At 43.5% G+C, this 23413-nt stretch overlaps 1 protein-coding gene across 1 annotated transcript in view; it reads left to right on the forward strand.

Annotated features, from left to right (window-relative positions):
• The first annotated feature begins 7188 nt into the window (after positions 1-7188).
• MAOB (monoamine oxidase B) overlaps positions 7189-23413 on the forward strand; it is a 40909-nt gene continuing 24684 nt past the window's right edge. Inside the window, exons 1-3 of the mRNA XM_079974520.1 lie at positions 7189-7335; positions 21684-21778; positions 22583-22720. Coding sequence (XP_079830646.1) covers positions 7287-7335; positions 21684-21778; positions 22583-22720 — 282 coding nt within the window. The 5' untranslated portion in view covers positions 7189-7286. The remainder of the gene's footprint in view (positions 7336-21683; positions 21779-22582; positions 22721-23413) is intronic.

A 23413-nucleotide genomic window follows, 5' to 3' on the forward strand; every position in this document is an offset into this window, starting at 1 on the left:
TCATGAGCACAAATCATCCTGGATGTGTAGTAGTAGTAGTAGTAATAATAATAATAATAATAATAATATAAAAAATACAAGGGCCCCAAATGAAATTCTACACATGGGGACACTATGGATTGATCTGTTAGGATACAGCTTCTGAATAAGATACACCAAAATGGTGTCTCAAATAATGAATGTGCATAGCCCTGGCAATGAAAAGCAATGGTTAATGCATAGCCCTAAGATCAAATATGAGTTATTGTAAATGTATGACTATGTATATGAGTGTGCCTTAAACACACACACACACACACACACACACACACACACACGCTGGAGTAGTCCTGATCTGGGCTGAACCACAGTGCAGGTGATGGGGATTCACTTACCACCACTATCCCACTGCTGGTATCCTGCTGAAAATCTACTCTAAAGCTCCTCTTTGCCCCAGAGGAAATCTGCTATGGCTGCTAATAGCAGGATCTCTCATGGGCCAAATAGCTTCAGGGTGTGGTGTGTGATTTTCACAATGATCACTGTTTAGGGGAAGGACTAAGAACCCATACTGCATGACTATTCCAGACCAGGACCTTAGGTGGCTGCTTTAAAAAACAACCACCACATAATAAACAAATGCCAAAATGTTGTTGTTTAATAGTTTAGTCGTGTCCGACTCTTCGTGACCCCATGGACCAGAGCATGCCAGGCACTCCTGTCTTCCACTGCCTCCCACAGTTTGGTCAAACTCATGCTGGTAGCTTCAAGAGCACTCTCCAACCATCTCGTCCTCTGTCGTCCCCTTCACCTTGTGCCCTCCATCTTTCCTAACCATCACAGTCTTTTCCAGGGAGTCTTCTCTTCTCATGAGATGGCCAAAGTATTGGAGCCTCAGCTTCACGATCTGTCCTTCCAGTGAGAAATGCCAAAATACATTTAACATAAATTGTAGCCTGACTCTTAGAATAGTTTGGTGACATTGAATGAATCCAGGCACTGTGTAACCACGGTTAAAAGAAAACATTTGCCATTCCTCTGGTTGGGCTTTACTCTCTGTGTTTCTTTTTAAGGAACATTTACTAGTTCCTGCAAAATATGACATGTTCAAATTCAGCCCGCCTTCCTGGCCATAGTCTGGAAGCTACACAGTTACCTTTATTTACTTACAGAATATTACTTCTAGTGGCCAATTAGTTCTTGACATTTTAGAAGACAAGAAGTAATTACTGTTATAATGAGCTCGGGGTATTTGAAATCACCAGGCAATATTCCAAATGACATTTTCTCCATCTTGGTTTGCAGCTGAAATAACCCTAAAGGCATACTTCTGAGCAAAATATATAATGCATTGGAGTGGTGTAGGGAAGCCCTTCAGAGACATAAAAAAGGAGAAAGTTCATAAAGGAAGAAACGTACTCAAAAGATATAGAGGTCTCTTGTCCTGTAAAATTACTCAAAAGATACCCTTTAACTTCGGTGTGAACAAGAAATGTGCAAGTTCCTGGAGCAGAGATTGCAGTCGCTATGCTCCTGCCCTGGTTTCTCTGCTGCTACATTATGGTCCAGCTCAGCATTACAGCCAAACCCAGGTACATGGTTTGTTTTGCTCCAGAGAAACACTGAGCTGTAACCAAGGTTTGTTCTGTGGCTTAGTGCAGTTGCAGCAGGACTAGAAGAGGAGGAAAACAGCCATGTTCTGCTTTCCAGGAGCCTGCATGCTTGCTCATTAATTTTGAGTTGTGGATTGGCTTAGCATTATGGGTGAACTGGGCCAGAGACTTAGATCCCAAGATCTGGAGATCTGAGGACACTCACAGAAGGAAAGCCTCCACCTCTTCTTTCTCCCAGAAGCCTCTCCATGCCCCCATTGTTCAGGTGACTGCTTAGCTATCTGGGATTGCCCAAACATCATCCCTGCTCTCCCCACCCATAGCAAATGACTTAGAAACAGAATTTTATGGCATGGAAAATCTGGCTTGCTATGATCTCTGTGAATTATTCTGGCAACTGCTCTATGCAGGCTCATTTAGCATAATGGATACAGCCAAATTGTACACAAATGTCTAGATAGCCAGTCATTCTTTTTAAAGATAATGCTACACTATTTAACATGCAGTAGTTGCACAGAAAGATTAATAGCGAATGGCAGCCCTGTCGCCTGTGCCAAAATCAACACGAGCAGCTATTCGACAGTAGATGGCTGCTGCACCCGCCTCTCTTCCTTTCAATCTTAGGAAGCATCATAATCATGCCAGACTGGGGACAGATGGATCAGCCTATTTCCAGCATGTGTCAGTTTTACAGAAGTAATCATATGTCCGATCCATCCCATTTTCTGCTATTCTTTTTCCAGAAAAGAGACTGTAGCAACAATTGCATTTAAATTGTACACATTTTCTCCGCAAAATATGCCGTTTTTTATGTTTATCCCTCTAAAGTATGCACTTCCCCGTTATTAAGGAGCTGGAGTGAGCTTAGAGCATAGAACTGCATCACCAAATTTGGAGTGAAATTTACAGAATAATCGGGTTCCAACAAGGAATTGTGCATTAGCTGAGTTCAGAAATGGAATGAAATTTTCCTCCATCCCTATGTCAGGCAAGCTAGGCTCACAACGACAAGTAGATGTCATCGACAATATAAAAGAAAAATAATTTTACAGATGGGAGCAGCCATGTTTTCCTCTCATATAACCACAGTGTGACATGTCAACTCCTGAGCCTTACTGACCATGTAAATCGAATATAGTGGTACCTCGGGTTAAGTACTTAATTCGTTCCGGAGGTCCATTCTTAACCTGAAACTGTTCTTAACCTGAAGCACCACTTTAGCTAATGGGGCCTCCTGCTGCCGCTGTGCTGCCGCCACACGATTTCTGTTCTCATCCTGAAACAAAGTTCTTAACCTGAGGAAATATTTCTGGGTTAGCGGAGTCTGTAACCTGAAGCGTATGTAACCTGAAGCGTATGTAACCCGAGGTACCACCGTACATGGGAAACTATAGGCTAGCCATCCCTAGTCTGGTGCCCTCCAGAAGATTTGAACTACAGCTTCCATCAGCTCCAGCCAGCACATCTGCCCTGACTTGGCTGATGGGAATTTGAACTTAAATTTTCTAGAGCATGCCAGGTTGAGAAAAAAAAGGCTGCTGCAGGCTGTGCAGACACACAGTTTTGTTTATTGAGTCATAAAATCCACAGTGGGTTATAATAATATTAAACCAATGTTAACGAAGTGTTGATTAAACAGAAATTGTTCTGACCAATAACAAACCTGTCTGAAACTTTATGACTACTTTAATGCATATAAAAATTTTCAGACCTTGGTTTATCATCTTGAGAACTGAATGCCACTGGTTATCACTGCTCTGGATCCTGACAACAGCTAGGTATTGAAGCTCAGTCAGAAGAAGCTATAGAGTCATCCATCGCTGGACACTTTGTAGGGGGAATGGATCTGATTGCTTTCATGCAATGGAGAAAGGCCATTCACTTAATTACTTTATTTATAAATACAAATTTCAGAACTGCTCAAGATTCCAGGGCAATGTTATTTTATTTTATTAATTAACTGTTCTTCAGCATATTATTCCAGCCCAGTGTACATAAGTGAGGATAAAACTTTTCATACAATATATGGATACTACTTACTTAATGCATTTAGAAGAAAAAGTAGCTCTTAAAATACGTGAGAACATCTGTGGGGAGTAGTGAGGAAAAGGAGAAGTAGAATGTGGGAACTCTCACTGAGAATTAGCTGAGTAACCTTAACTCTTCAACTCTTAATCTTGTCTATCAATGTCTTGGATTAAACAGTTTTGTGGTTTTGAATGTTTAGGAAACACAGAATGTCACATAGGGAAAGCATAATTGAAGGAATTGGCTGAAGAGCAGCAAATTGTTCAGCACTTGGATTCTTGTACTCGCTAAGGGGGGAAAGGGAAGTTGGAGTGCACTATTAAACAGCCATTTTAGCAGGCTGAGGAGCATAAGCCTCTGCTCTTAAAAGAGCTGCTTAGACTGCAGTCAATTTTTAAAGGGGTGAATCTAAACAGTTTCAATCTCTGGCATCTCCAGTTAAAAAGGGACTGGGTAGCAGGTGATCAGAGTGGACTGTAGCTCAAAGACAGAGAACATGCTTTGCATCCAAAAGGCATCTCTGGGTAGGCTTAAGGAAAGACTCTTGTCTGAAATCCTGGAGCACCACAGTCGGGGCTTGTCCACACCTCTGTTTGCCCTGCTGCTTTCCCTTGGGAAAACCTGCAGTTTACCACTGAATGGGACCAAATGGCACTTGGGTTTCCTGCAGATTTCCATTTGTTCCAATTTAGTGGTGAAGAGCATGTTTTCCAGGAGAAAGGTGTGAGTCAAACACAAAACTGCTTGACCCATGCCTAGAAAGCATGGGACAAGCAGACAACTGGAAGTATGGATGAGCCCTTTGGGTAGCCTATGCTGAACTAGATGGACCATTGTCTTCTTATGGGCCAATGGTCTGATTTAATTTAAGGCAGTTCCTGCATTCATATCTTCCTCAAAATTGTCTTGTCACAGTAGTAGGTACAGGGAACCAGGCAGAGGGTCTTCTTGGTAGTGGCACCTGCCCTATGGAACGCCCTCCCACCAGGTGTCAAAGAGAACAACAACTACCAGACTTTTAGGAGACATCTGAAGGCAGCCCTGTTTAGGGAAGCTTTTAATGTTTGATGCATTACTGTATTTTAATAATTTGTTGGAGGCCACCCAGAGTGGCTGGGGAAGCCCAGCCAGATGGGCGGGGTATACATAATAAATTATTATTATTATTATTATTATTATTATTATTATTATTATTAGCAATACTGGGCTAGATGAGCAAATACTCCGTGAGCTGCTTTAAGGAAGCTTCTCCCTGCTCTCTCTTTCTTCTCCAAGAGGACCTGAGTAAGCAGCACACTGCTCATAATGTGGTCTGCTTGACTCCAGCAAATCTTACAAGATATGGACACCCCATAAAGATACATAAAGATATTCTCAGGCGTGATCTAAAATCTCATCTCATCTCCTCATAATAATGAGCATGTGGCACTGATCGGCCATCTGCAGAGTGCCCTGTCCTGCTACCTGCCCCATTGCTTTGCTTGGGTCCTGCTCAGCATGCTCCTGCTTGGGTTGACAGGAGCAGCGACTCCCTCTTCTGCCAGGCAGCAGACATGGGTGGGTCTGGCAAAAGAGCATCTGTATCTTGACAATGTAATGTGAGCCACAGCCCTGGGGATGGATGCTGCGGATTAGATTGTTGCTAAGCACCCAAGCCAGCCTGATAGCAATGCCGGTCTGCAGCCTGTTAATACCCTACAGATCTGGAAGTGATTTCTAGTTGAAAAACAGTCTTGTTTGAGCAGGATCATTTCATGCAGGTGGAATGACTGGGAAAGGGAGGAGAAGGGTGCTTTGTTCTTTCCCCTCTGAGTCTAACCAGATGCAAATATCACTAAAGCAGGCTTCTGGTGGCACTGAAGTAAGGTCACTTTCCTAGCCAGATCACTACCTGATCAAAGTCTTATTCAGACACTCTTCCAAACTATATAGTACACATAGTCACAATTCATGGTCACAGTGAGGATTCTAAGTGCATTCAGCTGAACATATGAAGACCCCCCCCACCTTTGGATCTTTCCCTTAAAGTGGGGAGGTTGTGCATAGAACCTGAAGGGAATGACTTTTGGGGAATGTGACCATCCTAGTCCTCCCACATGCTATTTCCATGATGTTTTAAAAAGACAGTGGACGCTCGGGTTGTGAACGTGATCCGTGCGGGAGGCACGTTCAAAACCCACAGTGTTCGCAACCCGCAGCGCCACATCTGCACACGCGCATGTCACGATTCGTGCTTCTGCGCGTGCGCAAAGCGCGATTTAGCGTTTCTGTTCATGAGTGAGTGCCAAAACCCGGAAGTAACCCGTTCTGGTACTTTCGGGTTCAACGAGGTGCACAACCCGAAAATGCGCAAACTGAAGTGTCTGTAACCCGAGGTATGACTGTACCTGAGCAGGACTGGTATCTTCCCTCTGTGAACTCGGTTTGACCATTGTGCCTTGGAAGCTTATGGATCAGGGGCAGCATGTCCCATTTCCCACTTGGTGGAATAAGCCATGGAAGTAAATAAGTTGGGGTGGGTGGGTGATAATAGTTTTCCGCAGGTCTGAAAGTCCAGATTAAACCCTGTGGAGGCCCCTAGGCAGTCGAAATCTCTGGGGAGCCCTCACAAATTATCTCCTAATACATTTTTTTATTTTACTTACCAACAATTTTATTAAACCAATTTTACTACATGAAAGAAACAGTATTTATTTTGATCCATTGTGGTGGGGCCCCTAAAAGGAATGGGGCTCATAGGCCGGTGCCTATGCTTATTTGGTAATCTGGGTTTGGCTTGTTAACAGCTGTGTGTGATACCTTTAAAACTAACACATTAAATTGGAGGAATAAGTTATGTTAATATATATATATATATATATATATATATATGTTAGTTATTTTCCTTTCTTTTTCCTTTTCTCCTTCTTACTATCAAGTGTTTGACTGTAACATATTATGTATTGATGATATGATAAAACAGAAAAGCAAATAAACATTAAAAACAACAACAACTAACTAACACATTCAGGCTGTAGTCGTCTATGAGTGCCATCCCCATGGAATTTAGTGGGACTTATTTCTGAGTGTGGTTATTGTGACATCAACCCGCACTAGAAAGTGTAACAGCAGGGACCCCTCCAAAACCAAGGTGAGACACTTTTCAGTTGAGATAGGTGCTAGGCGCTTAAACAGCTCCTGTGTTTTCCTGTTCACACCTTTGCAAGGGAGAGAACGATGGGAAGAAAACCAGAACTACTTGTCCCTGCTCTTGTGTCATTAAACAGTTGCCTCTTGGTCCCACACATATGACCTTATTGCCCCTGCCTACATGATCTCCTTGGCCACAGGCCCAGGGGCTACCTGTCCCCACTGCCAAGAAAGGTGGCACCTGTTTAATGGCCCTGGCTCTTGCTCAGGGGCAAGAAGCTGCTGCCTCCTTGCTGCCTCTTTCTTGGCCTGAGAGAGTCGACCAAGGGTGAGCTCCATGGAGAGCCTCTGCTCCATCAGCCGCCTTGGCAGGAGGAAAGCAGGGGGCGGGGCTCCGCTCCAGGCCGAACGAAAGGGCGGCGCCGAGCTCGCGCTGTTGCTCCTGCTGCTGCCGCCGGCTGGCAATTGTTCCAGGAGCCTCGGCGGCCGCCAGAAAGAACAGCCAGCCAGCCGACGGGCAGAGAGAAGGCGGCCACCATGAGCAGCCAGAAGTGGGATGTGGTCGTGATCGGGGCAGGCATCTCAGGTCAGTGGCGGGGCGAGCGCGAAAGCATCTCCGCGCCGGAGGGAGAAGGGGCGTGCGCCTCGCTCGGGTCGTGCCAGGGCTGTCCCCAATCCAGTCGCTGGGTTATACTGGGTTAAACTGGCTGAGAAACACTAATATCCCTCGCAGAGACTGGCGAAGCTGCCGGGTGCCTCGTCCCCGCCAGAACGCAGACGACTTTGCTCTTTTCTCCGAATGGTTGGATAACGCGCTCTTGCGCAGCAGCCGCCCGGGCAGCCTGTTCCATATCAAACGAGGGGCGCCGGCTGCTCCTAGGAGTCTCTCCCCCCCCCCCGGTCCCCCGACTGCTCTTTCTCACCAGGGACGATCTGTCTGGCTCCCTCAACAAGGATGTCTGCAGGCTGGGGATATCCTAGCCTCGCTTAATGCCGGTGGCACCTTATTTTGGGCAGAAGCACTCCCAAGGCCGTGCCCATAATTTCGTGTTTTGTTTTGTGGTACCCAGATGCGTGTCATCTTAGATCCAAAGGAATCATTGGCAAGGAAGGCAAACTGTCTTGCCCCAGACCCTGTTGCGGAAGCACCAAATAAGCGCCTTGGAATGCTTGCCCTGGGCTCCTTTGGGAGCCTTTAATTAATTAAAGATGATAATTAATTGCATGGTTAGAGTGAAGATCTGGCCAGACGGGAGACGTTTTGAGGCAGATCCCTGTTGTGCCTTTATTTATTAGCTCCGCTGGAGTTAGTGGATCCATTCTGGTTGCCACCACTAGTAACATGACCCAAATAAATTGCCACTCTTTGTACCCGCAGTAGCATCAGTAGTAACAGGAGATGGTGATGATGAGATCAAAAGAGGCAAGCAGAAGGAGCAGTGAGAAAAGTGCCTCCATGGTACTTTCATAATTCTGTTTTCCTCTTCTCTTAAAGGGAAGCACTAGAGTGAGGAAGAAAAGGCTTATTGAAGGGAAAGGGTGGAGAGATGCCTTTAAGGCATTTAAGGAGGGAATGAGGCTTAAAACTTATACACTGTTAAGGGGTAGGGGGGAAAATGGATTGCTGTCTGCTCTTACCTTTACAGAATATTTTTTTGGGGGGGCTGAGATGTTCCTGCCTAAAAACTGTAGATTAGGGTGGGGCAGCAATCTGAAGTGAAGCAAGGTCTTTTTCTAGGTCAGTCACAGTGCAATCATCTACATGCCTACTCAGAAGTTAATCCCACTAAGTTAAATTGAATTTATTCCCAGCTAAGGGTTCCACCTGGAAGTAGGGCCCATCAAACTCAGTGGTGCTCACGTCTAAGTAGACATGCATAGTACTGCACTGGTAGTGTCACGATCATATTACATTTCTAATCTTATCTCCATCTGTTACAGTAGAGGATGTCTGCTTTTTTATAAGCAAAAAATTAGTTAGCCCCCCCCCCCCTCCCAATATTCTGAGAGCTTTTGCTTTTGGATCTGTTTTATACACTACTAACTTACCTGCTGGAAATTGTGACAGTTTGCTGATTTGTCTCTGTATTAGGCTTATATTATAATTTCAGATTAGGGTTTGTTACTTTGTAGTCTGCATGATGATGTGCTATAAAACTCCAAGGAACCTGCTTACCTAATGTCATGCATTTACTGTTCTCTAAACTCATTTTATGACAGTTTCTGTGGCTCTAACAGGTCCATGACAGGTCAAAACTCAACAGGTGCAACTTTCCCCAGGTGAGATATGCAGTGGTGGAGAGGAAGGCCTTTCAAATTTCTGCCATGCAGCTGGTAAAAGACATAGGCCATTTGTCATAAAAATGGCTACCATATATGCAACCATAAGGGCAAATTTATAGCTTTGTATTTTTTGTTGGGCTTAGTGATTTCTGTCTTCAAAAGGCTAGTCTGGAAAACTAGAACTGGCCTTTCTTTCTCCAGATATTTTATTGCCAATTTGAGCTAAATGCTGTCTACGTACATAGGCAAAGAGTTGGCTTCTCTTTCTGCCTCTAATATCAGCAGTCACCAAGTCAGAACTTTTAAATAAAAGGTTGGCACTTCTGTGGCAAAATCGCCTCACAAACTTTGTCTACCATTACCGCTCTTTCAAATCTTCTGTATTTCACTTTTGGCAGAAATCTTGACTATCAAAGCAACAGGTTACCACCTATAACACATAACACTTTTCTGAAAGCACAAATCGTTTTATTATATTGACTGAAGGAGGCTGGAGGTTTGATATGGGTCATGAGGATTAATGAGCAACATCCGACAAAAAAGTCTTTGAAGTTAAGATTTGCAATTTCAGATTTACATGCTCCTATAATGTTCCAGCAGATGCTAAGAGAACAAAAGGATCATTTTTGAAGGTGAATGACGAAGTATAGTATACACTTTTCAGTTCAGTCAGCAGCTCTGCTTAGTAGTATCAGGTGCATGTTAGACACTTCAACCCTTGTCCCACTTTAATTCCTCCTACCCCACTCTAGTAGACTTTGGCTGCATTGCACACCATTAATTCAAAGCACATTAAAAATACATGCTTACCCCCAATGAATCCTCAGAAATGTAATTTACCCCCCACAGAGCAACAAATCCCAGCACCCTTAACAAACTATTGTTCCCAGGATTATTTTTTTGAGGGGGGGGGGAATAATTTGCTTTTAATGCCTGCTGGTGTATGCAGCCTTTATGTTCTGAAGACCTGCCTAAGGCAGTAGCGGGCAGGAGGTTCAGAGGAGATGGGAATGGCTTTAAAGAGTTAAATGTACATTGGAGGCTTAAAACTTTTAGGTTTGATTAAAGTGTATTGGGGCAACTTTTTCTCTCTCACTGTTTTCATAGAATGGCCATTTAGACCAGCCCCCTGCAATGCATAAATCTTTTGCTCATGACCCTGAGATTAAGAGTCTCATGCTCTACTGACTGAACTATGGGAAGGGATGAGGAATAGAGGAAACATGGATGCATGAGCTGTTGAAAAGGTTTAGTTGGGCAACTGCACCACAATCTTGCTTCAACTTAAATTGTATTTGTGGTTGTTGAACCAGCTGCCGTGCATTCAGACAGCAAGAACAAGCTAGCCAAGTGCTCATATCCTGATATGCCTTTAAGGGAAGGATGTTTACTCATTGAACCGAGGCAAAAAGAAAAAGTCCAGCAAGCTTTCAGTAGATGGTAATCATTCACATCATTCTGGGTGAAGAGTTACTGCTGGACTGTTGTGAAGGAGATTGAAAAGTGTGTGTTTTTCCTCATAGATTAGGTACATTCTTCTTCTCTGGCAATCTCTCGTAGCAGAATAAGATTGTCTTCCATAAACAAAGCTTTAACAATGAGTCCGTAGGTGACTGTGGAGGCCAATTCTGGATCCACACATCCTTCCACAGTGGGGACATTGGTTTCCGGGCAGGAGTTGATCACGGTGTGGATTTGCCAAGCGTGCCTTCCTCTTAGCACGTTTCTCCCTTGTGTTTGAGGGTCTTCAAAACCCATGACACCTTTGCTAAAGGCTGTTCTCCAACTGGAGCGCTTGCAGGCCAGTGTTTCCCAGTTGATGGTGTTTATACTACATTTTTTTAGATTTGCCTTGAAAGAGTCTTTAAACCTCTTTTGTTGACCACCAGCATTATGCTTTCCATTTTTAAGTTTGGAATAGAGTAGTTGCTTTGGAAGATGATAATCAGGCATCCGCACAACATGACCAGTCCAACAAAGTTGATGTTGAAGAATCATTGCTTCAACACTGGTGATCTTTGCTTCATCCAGTACACTGATATTAGTTCGCCTGTCTTCCCAAGAGATATCCCAACCATCCTAAATATCTTCGCAGAAGCTTACAAAAAGCTTGGTCTGTCGCTCAACATCCAAACAATGAAAGTGCTGCACCAACAAGTACAAAATAACCCCTCTGCAGCGCCGCAAATCCAACTCAATGGTGTAATGTTGGAAAATGTTGATCACTTCTCCTACCTAGGCATGCTGGGCAACTCTGTCATTATTCAAACCACCTAAATTTAAGACTGATTTCGGGTTTTAAACTCAAAGCTTCAGGTAACCTTAAACGTACTCAATACAGCAAATAGAACCTTGCACAATGTTGGAAGTGGCTTTGTGTTCTGCCAAAACATCCTCACAGTGTTATCAGTTGGTGCTGTTAGGTGACTGCAAGGTAGCCAGGAAACATGTTTGAAGGACCTACAAAGGACCTGTACTTAAATGTGTGGAGAGAAGCCATGGTGCCCTGCCCATTTCAAAAGTAGAGTTCAGTTCATGGCTCTGGCTGCAGCCTGATAGTAAGAGGCAACTTTCCAGTTATTGCTGGCCCCCAACTCCCATCAGCCTCAGCCAAGAGGCCGGAATGTTGTGAGCTGCAGTCCAAGTAATATCTGCAGGGCATCAGCTTGAGGAAGGCTGATGTGAGCTGTGAAACTCATTTGTGTACTCAGTGGTGGGTGGGTTTCTTCAAATAGCACCAACTCTGTTCACAGGAGAACACTTCTCTAATTCATGATCCTCCCAATGTATTCATAGACCACAGTCTGCCTTCCTTCCTTCTGGAAAGAAAACTGGATATAACTGGGTAAGATGTCCCGCTACCACTAATTAGTTTTTAAATATTATAACAGGGTAGTTGCATTCTTATCATCTTATTAGGCCATGAATATAAATTTGACAGTGATCTGAGACAGAATTTAAGCAGCACACCAGGAACTGAGAGAGACAGAGTGATGTCTGATTTCTGTTTCAATCTAAGGCTGCAGCTATGGGGGAAGCAAGGCCCTCTTGGGGTGTTAATGCTGCGAACCCCTCCATTGTAGGCTCAGGTTGTATATATGTGTAAATAAACCATGTATCCTTAAAAACACCACAGTCCACACAGAACCCTGTTTTTCCAGAGTTCCCAACTACTGCATGACTTTAGTTAAACACAGAGATAATTTAGGACCCCAAAACAATCTGTCAAAGTTAGAGAAACGAAATGAAGAATCAAAGGCGTGTGAAACTGTTCAGTTGAACAATTTCAGTGCTACCTTATATTAACAGAATTTTGCTGACTGACAGTGAGTAAGAACAGAGATCAAAGTACCTGATGCCAAGTTCAATATCTCAGCTGAAACCCAGTAATCAGATTGTTTATATTATGCTGACTGCTCTAATGATCCCAATGCTATTAAATCCAATTTTCAGGCAAAGTAATGCAATAAGCAGAATGTCGGGGCTTTGAAAGGAGATCTAAGCTTGGGGAAATTATAACAGGTCAGTTGCATTCTTATCACCTTATTGGGCCATAAATATAAATCTGTTAGCATTTTTAATGGATATTGTTCAAAGGCTGACATTGCATTTTGAAGGCAAAACTCCAGGTAACATTAAACTTGCTCAATACAGCAAATAGAGCCTTGCACAATGTTTGTGCACTATGTAAACACCCTCACCCTATTATCACTTTGTGCTGTTAGGTAAGGTAGCCAGGCAACATTTTTGAAGGATTTAGTTGCTGCATTCTCTTTACAAATAATTTATAATAGTATTTCTTTAACAAAATGAACTGCTCTTGTCACCTTCCCCAGAGAGAGCGTGCACTGTGATTGGGACCCTTCTAACCCCTGGATCCAGCAGGTGTTAAACTATAAGCGAGGCTAGCTTCCTGGTGAGGCAGTCAGCTGGGTGATGAGCCATTCAGGGGAGCAAAGGAAAGGGGCTCTGTGTGAGATGGCATTTGAGTGGGGCCTTCCATCAACTCGCAGATAGTTAGAAGGACAAAGGCAGAGTTGAGAGCAGAGAGTTTCAGTGATTTGAGCCAGAATTTAAGCAGCACAATAGGAACTGAGAGAGACAGTGTGATGTTTGATTTCTGTTTGAATTCAAGGTTGCAGCTATGGGGGAAGCAAGGGGTGTCAATGCTGCAAACGGTTGTATATATGTGTAAATAAACCATGTATCCTGAAAACACCACAGTCTCCACTGTGCTTCATTCTATGGGAAACAAGAACAAGGGAGATTGTGGTAGTGTACGCACACACGCACACGCACACCCCCCCACACCCACACACCCACACCCACACCTTCCTCCAACTGGTCATGGGTAACAGACTGTTTCTGAACTGTGGGGTATCTTTGATTGCTCCCTTGATCTCTGCTTAATTTGCCTTTTCCTTAAGGGTACTGGTGGGTGAGGAAACCTTTCCAGTGCCTGGAATGGAAACTAGGTACGGTAATTATCACTCTGTGGGTAATAAGCTACCCAAAAGTTTGCATCAGTTCCAATTATATTGTCATTTATATTGCGGATGGCCAGATTCTGGTAGAAACATTCAATTTTAGGCATCTCTGTGATGTCACAAGTACCCAGACTGTGAAAATTCACACAACCTCATTTATCTGGTAGTTTCAGAGAGCTCATGCAAATATGCTGTGTTTTCACTAATGCTGCTAATGCGGCTGTACAAGACTATTTCCTTTGGTGGAAAGCACAGATCAATCATTCCTGCTATAGAATATCTATGCAGCATATTACCATATTTTTCGCTCTATTGGACGCACCCAACCATAGGACGCACCTTGTTTTAGAGGGGGAGAACAAGAAAAAAAAATTCTCCCCCTCTCTGCTCAGCACCCCTTCAGCAAAGCGGCAGGAGAAACAGAGACCCTTCCATTTCTCCTCCTGTTTGGCTGAAGGGGCACTGCGCAGCTTTCCCTCTCTGCTGAGGCCAGGAGAGTCTTGCTCTCCTGGCTTCAGCAAAAGGAACCCGAAGTCTCCGGAGCGCAGGTCCTGCTGCACTCCAAAGGCTTCAGGCAGCTATCCCTGAAGCCTGGAGAGCGAAAGGGGTCGGTGCGCTCCCTCTGTGCTTTGGAGGCTTCGCGTTGCTATCACTGAAGCCAAGGAGCCTGCATTTGCTCCATAGGACGCGTCCTATAGAGCGAAAAATAAGGTAATTTGCCAGCACACCAAGAAGAAGTGTCAAGGCAACCAAATGTGGATAAATAGGTTATATTTACTAAATATAACAACTTGTGGATCTGCAAAACAAATTAACTAGTCACATTCAGCCAATGTAACCAAATCAAATTAATTCTGGGCAGGTGTTCATTAACAGAGGGGGCAATTTCTAGCCCCATCATCTGGGCAAGTTAACAGCTGCACATTGTGTGCACGCAGCAAGGTTTCCTAATATTCCTCCCTCCCCACTGCCTGGACCTTGAGTGTATGAGCCAAACAGGCACATTGTGGCCCATTGACCAGCATTCACCCCATTGTGCCTGCCAGGCCAAAGGGCACCCCACCCCCCAGCACCTGCAAGCCATGCCTGACAACAGTGACCAAGGGATGCCCACAACCCAACACTGACTTAGGTACGTGTTCTGTTCTTTCTGAAATCTTCTCACCTTTCTACATGCCAACTAACCAAACTGAAGGAACAGCACTCCAAGAAACATCACCCTACAGTGTGGAGTCAGTAAAAAAAGAGAAGACCAGGAGCCAATTACAGTCTCAAAAAAAATATCCTACTCAGCCCCTGGAAAACAGATGACTAGCCTGTAGGCCCACGCTGCAAAATGGAGGGAGGGTGCTGAATAAAGAAGAGGTAAGCGAGCAGGCTGGAGTAGGCCTAAAGAGCCTGTCACCACTTCTCTCCCCATTGGGCAAATTTGCCCTCGGATCATTGTCCTCCCCTAGGGAGATACCACCTCTCTTCTTTTTCCAGGGGTGGAGGATTGTAGCAAATTCATCCCTGCCATAAATGGCGTGAACGGCATTCATATTTCATATGGGCACATAGTTTGCCTAGCATCTGGGGTAACTTGTTCTTTTAGATTTGAACCGCACAGGCCTTCCTTTCTAGCACAGCATTAAGCCCATTCTTGTCTATCACCTGCAGTTCCTCTTTATACATGATACCAAGTTTCAGATAAGGCTCTGAATCCAATCTACAGAGTTTGCAGCCTCTGAAGCAGCTGATTAAACACTTTGTGCAACATGCTGTAATTGCCTAAATAGCTCATAATGCTACAATATCAATTTGGTTTCAGCGTTGGGTAGCTGCCAAGGAAATATCTAGTTTGACAACTTGCACAATCTCTTTTTGATACAGCTATGAAGGTCAAATTACCAGAAGCAACAGAATACATTCAGGTTTTATGGCATCACATTTCTTATTGTTTTGGAAGAAAAAGCTGTGTTCTCAAAATGGTGCATTGTCTCTGGGCATCTCACCCTCCAATATCTCTGAGGGACAACTAACTAGATATTGTAACCCTGAGCAGTGAATCTAGAAAGTGGCTTAAGTTTTTTCTTGACCTGTGTGGCCTTTACCACTAAATATTGTGTTCCCTAGACCTATGCAAATGTTTGGTCTGTTTACACTGTTATACAGTGGTTCTGCTCCTTTCTCCAGTGCCATGTCCAGAAAGTGGTTTTGGGGGATAAGTGTTCAGACTCCTGGGTTCTCACTTGTAGGGTGCCTCAGGGTTCCGTCCTCTCCCCCATGCTTTTTAATATCTATATGAGGCCGCTGGGAGAGATCATCAGGGGGGTTGGGCAGGGTGTTCATCAGTATGCAGATGATACCCAGCTCTTCCTCTCTTTTAAATTAGAACCAGTGAAGGCAGTGAAGGTCCTGTGTGAGTGCCTGGAGGCAGTTGGAGGATGGATGGCAGCTAACAGATTGAGGTTGAATCCTGACAAGACAGAAGTATTGTTTTGGGGTGGGGCGGGCAGGTGTGGGGGACTCCCCGGTCCTGAATGAGGCAACTGTGCCCCTGAGGGAGCAGGTACACAGCCTGGGAGTCATTTGGGACTCACAGCTGTCTATGGAGGTGCAGGTCAATTCTGTGTCCAGGGCAGTTGTCTACCAGCTCCATGTGGTACGCAGGCTGAGACCCTACCTGCCCACAGACTGTCTCACAAGAGTGGTGCATGCTCTAGTTATCTCCTGCTTGGACTACTGCAATGCGCTCTACGTGGGGCTACCTTTGAAGGTGACCCAGAAACTGCAACTAATCCAGAATGCAGCAGCTAGACTGGCCAAGATCATATAACATCAGTCCTGAAAGACCTACATTGGCTCCCAGTACGTTTCTGAGCACAATTCAAAGTGTTGGTTCTGACCTTTAAAGCCCTAAATGGCCTCGGCCCACCCCCATCGTTCAGCCCGGACACTGAGGTCCAGCACCAAGGGCCTTCTGGCGGTTCCCTCACTGAGAGAAGTGAGGTTACACAGGGAACCAGGCAGAGGGCCATCTCGGTAGTGGTGCCCACCTTGTGGAACGCCCTCCCATTAAGGAAATAAACAACTATCTGACTTTTAGAAGACATCTGAAGGCAGCCCTCTTTAGGGAAGTTTTTAACATTTGATGTTTTATTGTGTTTTTACTGTTCTGTTGAAAGCCGCCCAGAGTGGCTGGGGAAACCCATCCAGATGGGCGGAGTAGAAATAATAAATGATGATGATGATTGAAAATAGGCTCTGCCTCCAACATACAACATGTTCAGTTGAATGTCTGCATGGACTCTACATATGTAATACCAAATGTGCCATAGACATTGACCGGGACAATCTACATAGAACCCTGTTTTTCCAGAGTTCCCATCTACTGCATGACTTTTGTTCAACACAGAGACAATTTAGAACCCCAAAACAATCTGTCAAAGTTAGAGAAATGAAAGGAAGACTCAAAGACATGTGAAACTGTTCAGTTGAGCAATTTCAGTGCAACCTTATTAACAGAATTTTGCTGACTGACAATGAGTAAGAACAGAGATCAAAGTACTTGATGCCAAGTTCAATATCTCAGCTGAAACCCAGTAATCAGATTGTTTATATTGTGCTGACTGTTCTAATGACCCCAATGCTATTAAATCCAAGTTTCAGGCAAAGTAATGCAATAAGCAGAATGTTGGGGCTTTGAAAGGAGATCTAAGCTTGGGGAAATTGCTTTCTAGCTGTGAACAAAAGAGGCTTACCCTTTCTAGTTCCCTCATTGTGCATCACATAATTTTTTGTTTGTCTCTGTATATTCTAGTGAACTGCAAAGTTTATTGTGCTTATGCTTTCAAGACAGTGCTTGACTTGCAAGTTAGACTGTAAATAACAAGGGTCTGATTTGATCATGGACTAAACTGATCTGAACTCAAAGAAAAAACAGCTGCATGGGGCTGGCCTATCCACTTCCCAAAAGAGGCATTTGTTCAGTATGCTGATGAGGGTGCCTCATAAGTAAGTAACACAGGGTCTCATCCTACTAGATAGATAGATAGATAGATTCTTTATTGTCATTACACAAGTGCAACATTGCACAAGTGCAACGAAATTGGATGCCATCCCTTAAAAACAACAAAAGCAAAACAACAACAACAACCAAACAAACCACATTCCAGCCACACCCACACCCACACCCATCAAACTCCCAGGTCACACTATCGAGTTACAGCATTTAAAAAGGCCACAGCTCTTGGATAGAAACTATTTTTCAGTCTATTTGTCCTTGACTTGATGTTTCTATATCTCCTGCCAGAAGGCAGTAGTGCAAACAGACTGTATCCCGGGTGAGATGCATCCTGCAGGATGTTGTTTGCTTTCCTAAGACAACGGGAACCGTACAGTTCTTCCAAAGATGGGAGAGGATGACCAATAATCCTTTGGGCTGTGGTTATGACCTTCTGGAGCACCTTCCTCTTCCTAGCTGTACAACTGGAGAACCAGGCACAAATACAGTATGTGAGAATGCTCTCTATGGAGCCTCGGTAGAAGGACACCAGCAGTCTCTCACTCAGATTGTTCTTCTTTAAAAGTCTGAGGAAATAAATTCTCTGCTGGGCCTTCTTCACCAGAGCAGTGGTATTTGCGCTCCAAGTCATGCCCTGATCGATAGTCACTCCCAAAAACCTGAATTCCGCCACCCTCTCCACCCGTTCCCCTTTGATATACAAGGGCTGAATGTCCGCCTTTTTTTTCCTGTAATCCACCACCAATTCCTTGGTCTTAGCCGTATTAAGAGCCAGATTGTTCTCTCCACACCAAACACAAAGCCGCTCCACCTCGTCCCGATAAGTAAGTAACACAGGGTCTCATCCTACTAAATCATACTCTGAATAGACCTATTGAAATTAATGGACAAAACTAAGTTAGGTTCATTAATTAAAGCAGGTCAGTCCTATATGGAGTACATACATTGGGCTGTATTTAACTAAGTTTTACTAATAGTAGGACTCATTGAAGTAACTGACCTTAGTTGCTCTTATCCATTAATTTCAATGGGACTACTCTGACTATGACCTATTCTGAATAGTTGCAAAAATATCTGTGACCAGCCTTACCAAACAGGTACCAGTAATTGTAGCAGAACACAAGTTGGTTTCCCAGTGTATATCTAAAGTGGGTATATTACCTAATTGGACATAAACTCAGTGGCTCCACAGTCAACGGTTATTTGATTATCAATTATTTTGCTTTCTGTGGTTTGAGTATGTAAAGCTTTTCACCACTGTGGTGATTGTGAGAGTGTAGCTTCCCAGTTCACCTTAATTTTTAGAGGTGTTTTTAATGTCTCACTTGAGCAGCAGATATTCTGTTAAGTATGATTTAGTTGTGAAATTACTTCAGAATTACAAATTAGGCCTGAAGTGGCTGTTCTCTAGAGTGCTTAGGAGAGAAAACAATCTGGAGGAAAGTCTTCTGCGTGAAACTGTCTTTAAACGTTTTGAGACATTTAAGTGTTGTATACTGTCTGACTGCGCTTTTTAGAAAACACTTCTATTTTTATCTGTGGGCAAAACTGTCTTGGATGTTCAGAACAAGCTGGGGGACACACACACAAATGAACTGCACTTCCTCCCACACTTGTTTAGCATCTCCTTGGCTGTCTCTGTGTGCTTCCCTTTCCTTGGAGAAGTGAATGCATTACACATGTAGGGACAGAAAGCAGACAGATTTGCTTACAGAGGTAGATGCCTGGGAGCCGTTTCTGACATTCTCAAGAAGCGTGGGAAGAGGAAGGACCACTGATTTGTATTCTCTCTCCCCCCCCCAGGCTGCTTTGGAAAGTATGAAGCAGCTATGTGACTCTGACCTCGGATGGTTTGGAAAGATGAAATTCCAGACAGGCTCTTAATCCAAAGGGGGGGGGGTGGAGGAGAGGAAATGCTTGTTCTTGGCCCCAAAATCAAGCACCTTCGTTTTTGCAAATGGTTTTTAGTCTAATTCATTAATGTCCCAGTCTTTGGGGCTCATGCTTGAAAAGTGCCATTCAGCTGCTTCTAAAAGCTGCTTCTAAAAGTGCCATTCAGCATGCCTTTTGAGGCCTTCCTTGACTTCATTTCACCACCTGTTTGGGGTTGGTGAAGGAGTTTGCAGCCACTAATAGGTCACAGATGCTAAGAATAAGGCCCTGTTGCATAAGAGAAGAAGCTGGTTTTGGATGAGCCATGGAGCTCATTTAGCCATTGGGCAAATGGGCAAGCAAAAGGCACAAAGAGGAAGCTTCCAATCAAAGGGATGGATGGAGAAGATGATTGCTGAGTTAAAATTGGAGAAAATATTGGCCATGGGAATGAATGGATATTGTCAGATCACATGTGTATATACTTCACTAACCAAACTTTCTCTCAAGTTCCCTTCATATACAGCAATATCACTTACAGTTTTATATTTTATAACTGCACAAAGTTCATCTTTAAAGGTGAGCCTAACTGAGAGAACCCGTGTAATGTTCATCTTATTTTATCTTTCTGATGTTTTGGGTAGATTGAATCTAAAATTCTGATTGATGAAAGATGAACCACTAGGAATCCAACAGGCCAAAATCTGAGCTTGGTTAATAATTATGATTGCTGACATTTCAGTCAGACAGTAATTTGAATACAGATTATTCTGTGATAGGGAAGCAGTCTTTGCAGATTAAATTTCCATTGTAAAAGCCCTTAGAAGCCAGTCTTTAAGGGGATGCAATTTTATAGCAGGTTGCCATAGTTACTTATGAAGGCTTACTGCATTTCCCTTGCTTCACCTCTTTCTAAATGTTGCAGTGCCCTTTGTGCAAATAAGATCAATCCTTGTCAATTCTTAGTTGTTTTTATTAATTTTGCTACCACTGCAACTCTTGGAGAAATTTGAGTTAAAGCTGCTGAGTTGCCACAGGGCACACAATGGCTAAATTCGGACATCACGCCAAACCATGGTTTACTGTGCAAATTATGGATCTATAGGGTAATGCAATGAAGAAAGTAACATTTTGTAGCACTGGAACTGGAAACAAAAATAAAAGCAGTTAAGAGAGTATGCAGTGAGATACAGTGGTGCCTCGCAAGATGAAAAGAATCCGTTCCGCGATTCTCTTCATCTAGCGGTTTTTTTGTCTTGCGAAGCAAGCCCATTGATGGCTTAGCAGATTAGTGCTATTAGCGGCTTAGCGGCTTTTAGCGGCTTTTAGCGGCTTATCAGCTTAGCGGATAAGCGGATAAGCGGCTTAGCAGCTTAGAAAAAGGGGGGGAAAGGGAGGGAAAGTCGGAAAAACTCACAAGACATTTCGTCTTGCGAAGCAAGCCCATAGGGAAATTCGTTTTGCGAAGCGCCTCCAAAACGGAAAACCCTTTCGTCTAGCGGGTTTTTCGTCTTGCGAGGCATTCGTCTTGCGGGGCACCACTGTACTGCATAGAACTTAAGCACAGAATATTTTTATGTGATTGCTTCACTGTTCTTCATAAAATTGCTTGTTTAACTTCCATTTGCGGAACTGAAGCTGAGAGAGGTAATCTCAATATATTGCTAAATATCAACCATCAAACAAGAAAAATATGCCAGAGAGCATGTGCCCTAATATTGTGTATGTGTGAAATTATTATTAGGGTTAGGTATGGGAGATGCATTTAGTTTCCTGCCATGTAATATATTAGAATGATTATTCTCCTTCAAATAGATAAGAAAGGTGGCACAGCTAGGAAGTGCTCTCATTTGTCACACTGCATCATTGAAGTCCAAAGACCTTCCCAAGCACTTGCCCTGAATTGTGTACAATAAGGGCCTAAGAAGAGCCTGCAAGATCAGGCCAAGGTCCCATATAGTCCAGCAGTCTGTTCTCACAGTGGCCAATGAGATGCCCATGCAAAGGCTGTAAGCAGGACGTGAGTGAGACAAAGATGTATTCTCAAGTGAACACCATCTGATGAACAATTGACTATGTCCATCCATGGCAATAGCATTCCAGATTTCATAATCGCATTTTAACACTGGCTAAAGAGCACTTCACTATTCAGTCTTTGTAACTGGGAGGTTTAAACCTCTGAAATATTTAATGAAATCCATTTTCAAGGTTGACTCTTATTTCATGTAGCTGGGAGTACTTTGCGTGGTGGAGGGAGCGTAATGCATCCTTCTGTTTGCTCTTTAGGTCTATCAGCAGCCAAGTTGCTGTTTGACTCGGGATTGAGTGTTGTGGTCCTGGAAGCCCGTGACAGGGTTGGAGGTAGAACATTCACAGCCAGAGTAAGTATTCCTGTCTTATCTCTTTTATTCATTCATTCACAAAGCATCACAAAATGATGCTCAAATTGGCTCACAACAAAGAAAACAAGAATGCATTTCAAAATCAAACATTGCAAACTATTTCATAATAACATAATAAAACAGCAACACAATAGCAAATATTGCAACTCCAAAAAACATTGCAGTACTGTATAGCAACATTACATTAACAGTGTTACACCTCCTGGCAAACAGCAAAAATAACAAGAGAGTCTAACACTGTTTCCTGGTCCTAGAAACCCCAGTCCCGTGATGTTGTTCACAGTTCCCCTTTTGCAGCAGTTTCTTACAAGGCTTCCAGCGGCAGGAGGTGGAGTAGCTGAAAACTCCTCTCCCATGGGGTTATTTATTACAGTTGTATCACAACTTTCTTTCCATCATGGAAGGTGTGGTACATAGGGTTCCATGGCAGTCTCCCACCAAAATGCTAGCCAGGCTTGTACCCAGTTCGCATCAACAGGTTTCTGTACCACAAGCCTTCAGCCCATGCACTTCACTGCTGCAGAAATTGTGTGTGTGTGTGTATGTATGTATGTATGTGTATGTATATATATATATGTGTGTGTGCGTGTGTGTGTGTGTGTGTGTGTGTGAGAGAGAGAGAGAGAGAGAGAGAGAGAGAGAGAGAGAGACAAACTCTTCTTCCATCAACATGAAAAAATATTTTCATCCCATGGCACAGAATTGAGGGCAAAAATGGAGAATCACAAGTTTTGTCTGATAGCCATTTGCCAAGAATGTTTCCTTTGTTCCCTTCTCTGCCAGAATAAGCATGTCAAATATGTGGACCTAGGAGGGGCATACGTGGGGCCAACACAAAACCGTGTCTTGCGACTATCTAAGGAGCTGGGACTAGAGACCTATAAAGTGAATGAAGTAGAACATCTCATTCACCATGTCAAGGTATGACCAGAACTTTTTTCTGAATGTGTATGTTTTTGGAATTAGGATGGTGGCTCATAACATCTTTATTGGAATCCCTAAATAGGGTAAAGATCAATGTTTAAGCCTAACTGGGGCTATGTATAATCATTCTTTCTGCAAGAAGTTGGGAGTTTGACTGGATCAAGTGATCTAATCTGATTGTGGAATCAAAATAATTTGATGGATTATTGCAGTATTAAATAATATGATTAACTGTAGTGATACCCTGTTGAAATTTGATCAGGTATATAACCAAGATGCAGAATTAAGCAATGAGGTGGCTGTTATTTCCTGGGTTTTGAAGTGTTTAATGCCTTCTAAAGAGATATGCAAAATTCTGTTAGATGCAGAATTTCAGGCAGTTCAAACATGCTGGCATCATCTAGTTGGGATATTTGCAGTAAAGGGTAGCAATATTTATCTTATTATTTTAAGTGTCCCTTCCCCTCAGTGCTGTGCAAGTGTAGTTTCCCAGTAGCAGCTCTGCTGTATCTGAGTGAGCCTTAGAAGAAAACCTAATTGGTCTTTTCTTAGATGAATGCCCAGTGGCAGACCTGGTTATACTGGGAGATTTTAATGCCTGGATAGCTTTCTAATTATGTCTCAAAGGCCATCCCAGCATATAATGCTAAATGATTTAGCATGGGCCAGCCTGATTACTATATTACAAAT

The sequence above is a fragment of the Podarcis cretensis genome (assembly GCF_951804945.1).
Source record: "Podarcis cretensis genome assembly, chromosome: 4".
Taxonomy (NCBI): Eukaryota; Metazoa; Chordata; class Lepidosauria; order Squamata; family Lacertidae; genus Podarcis; species Podarcis cretensis.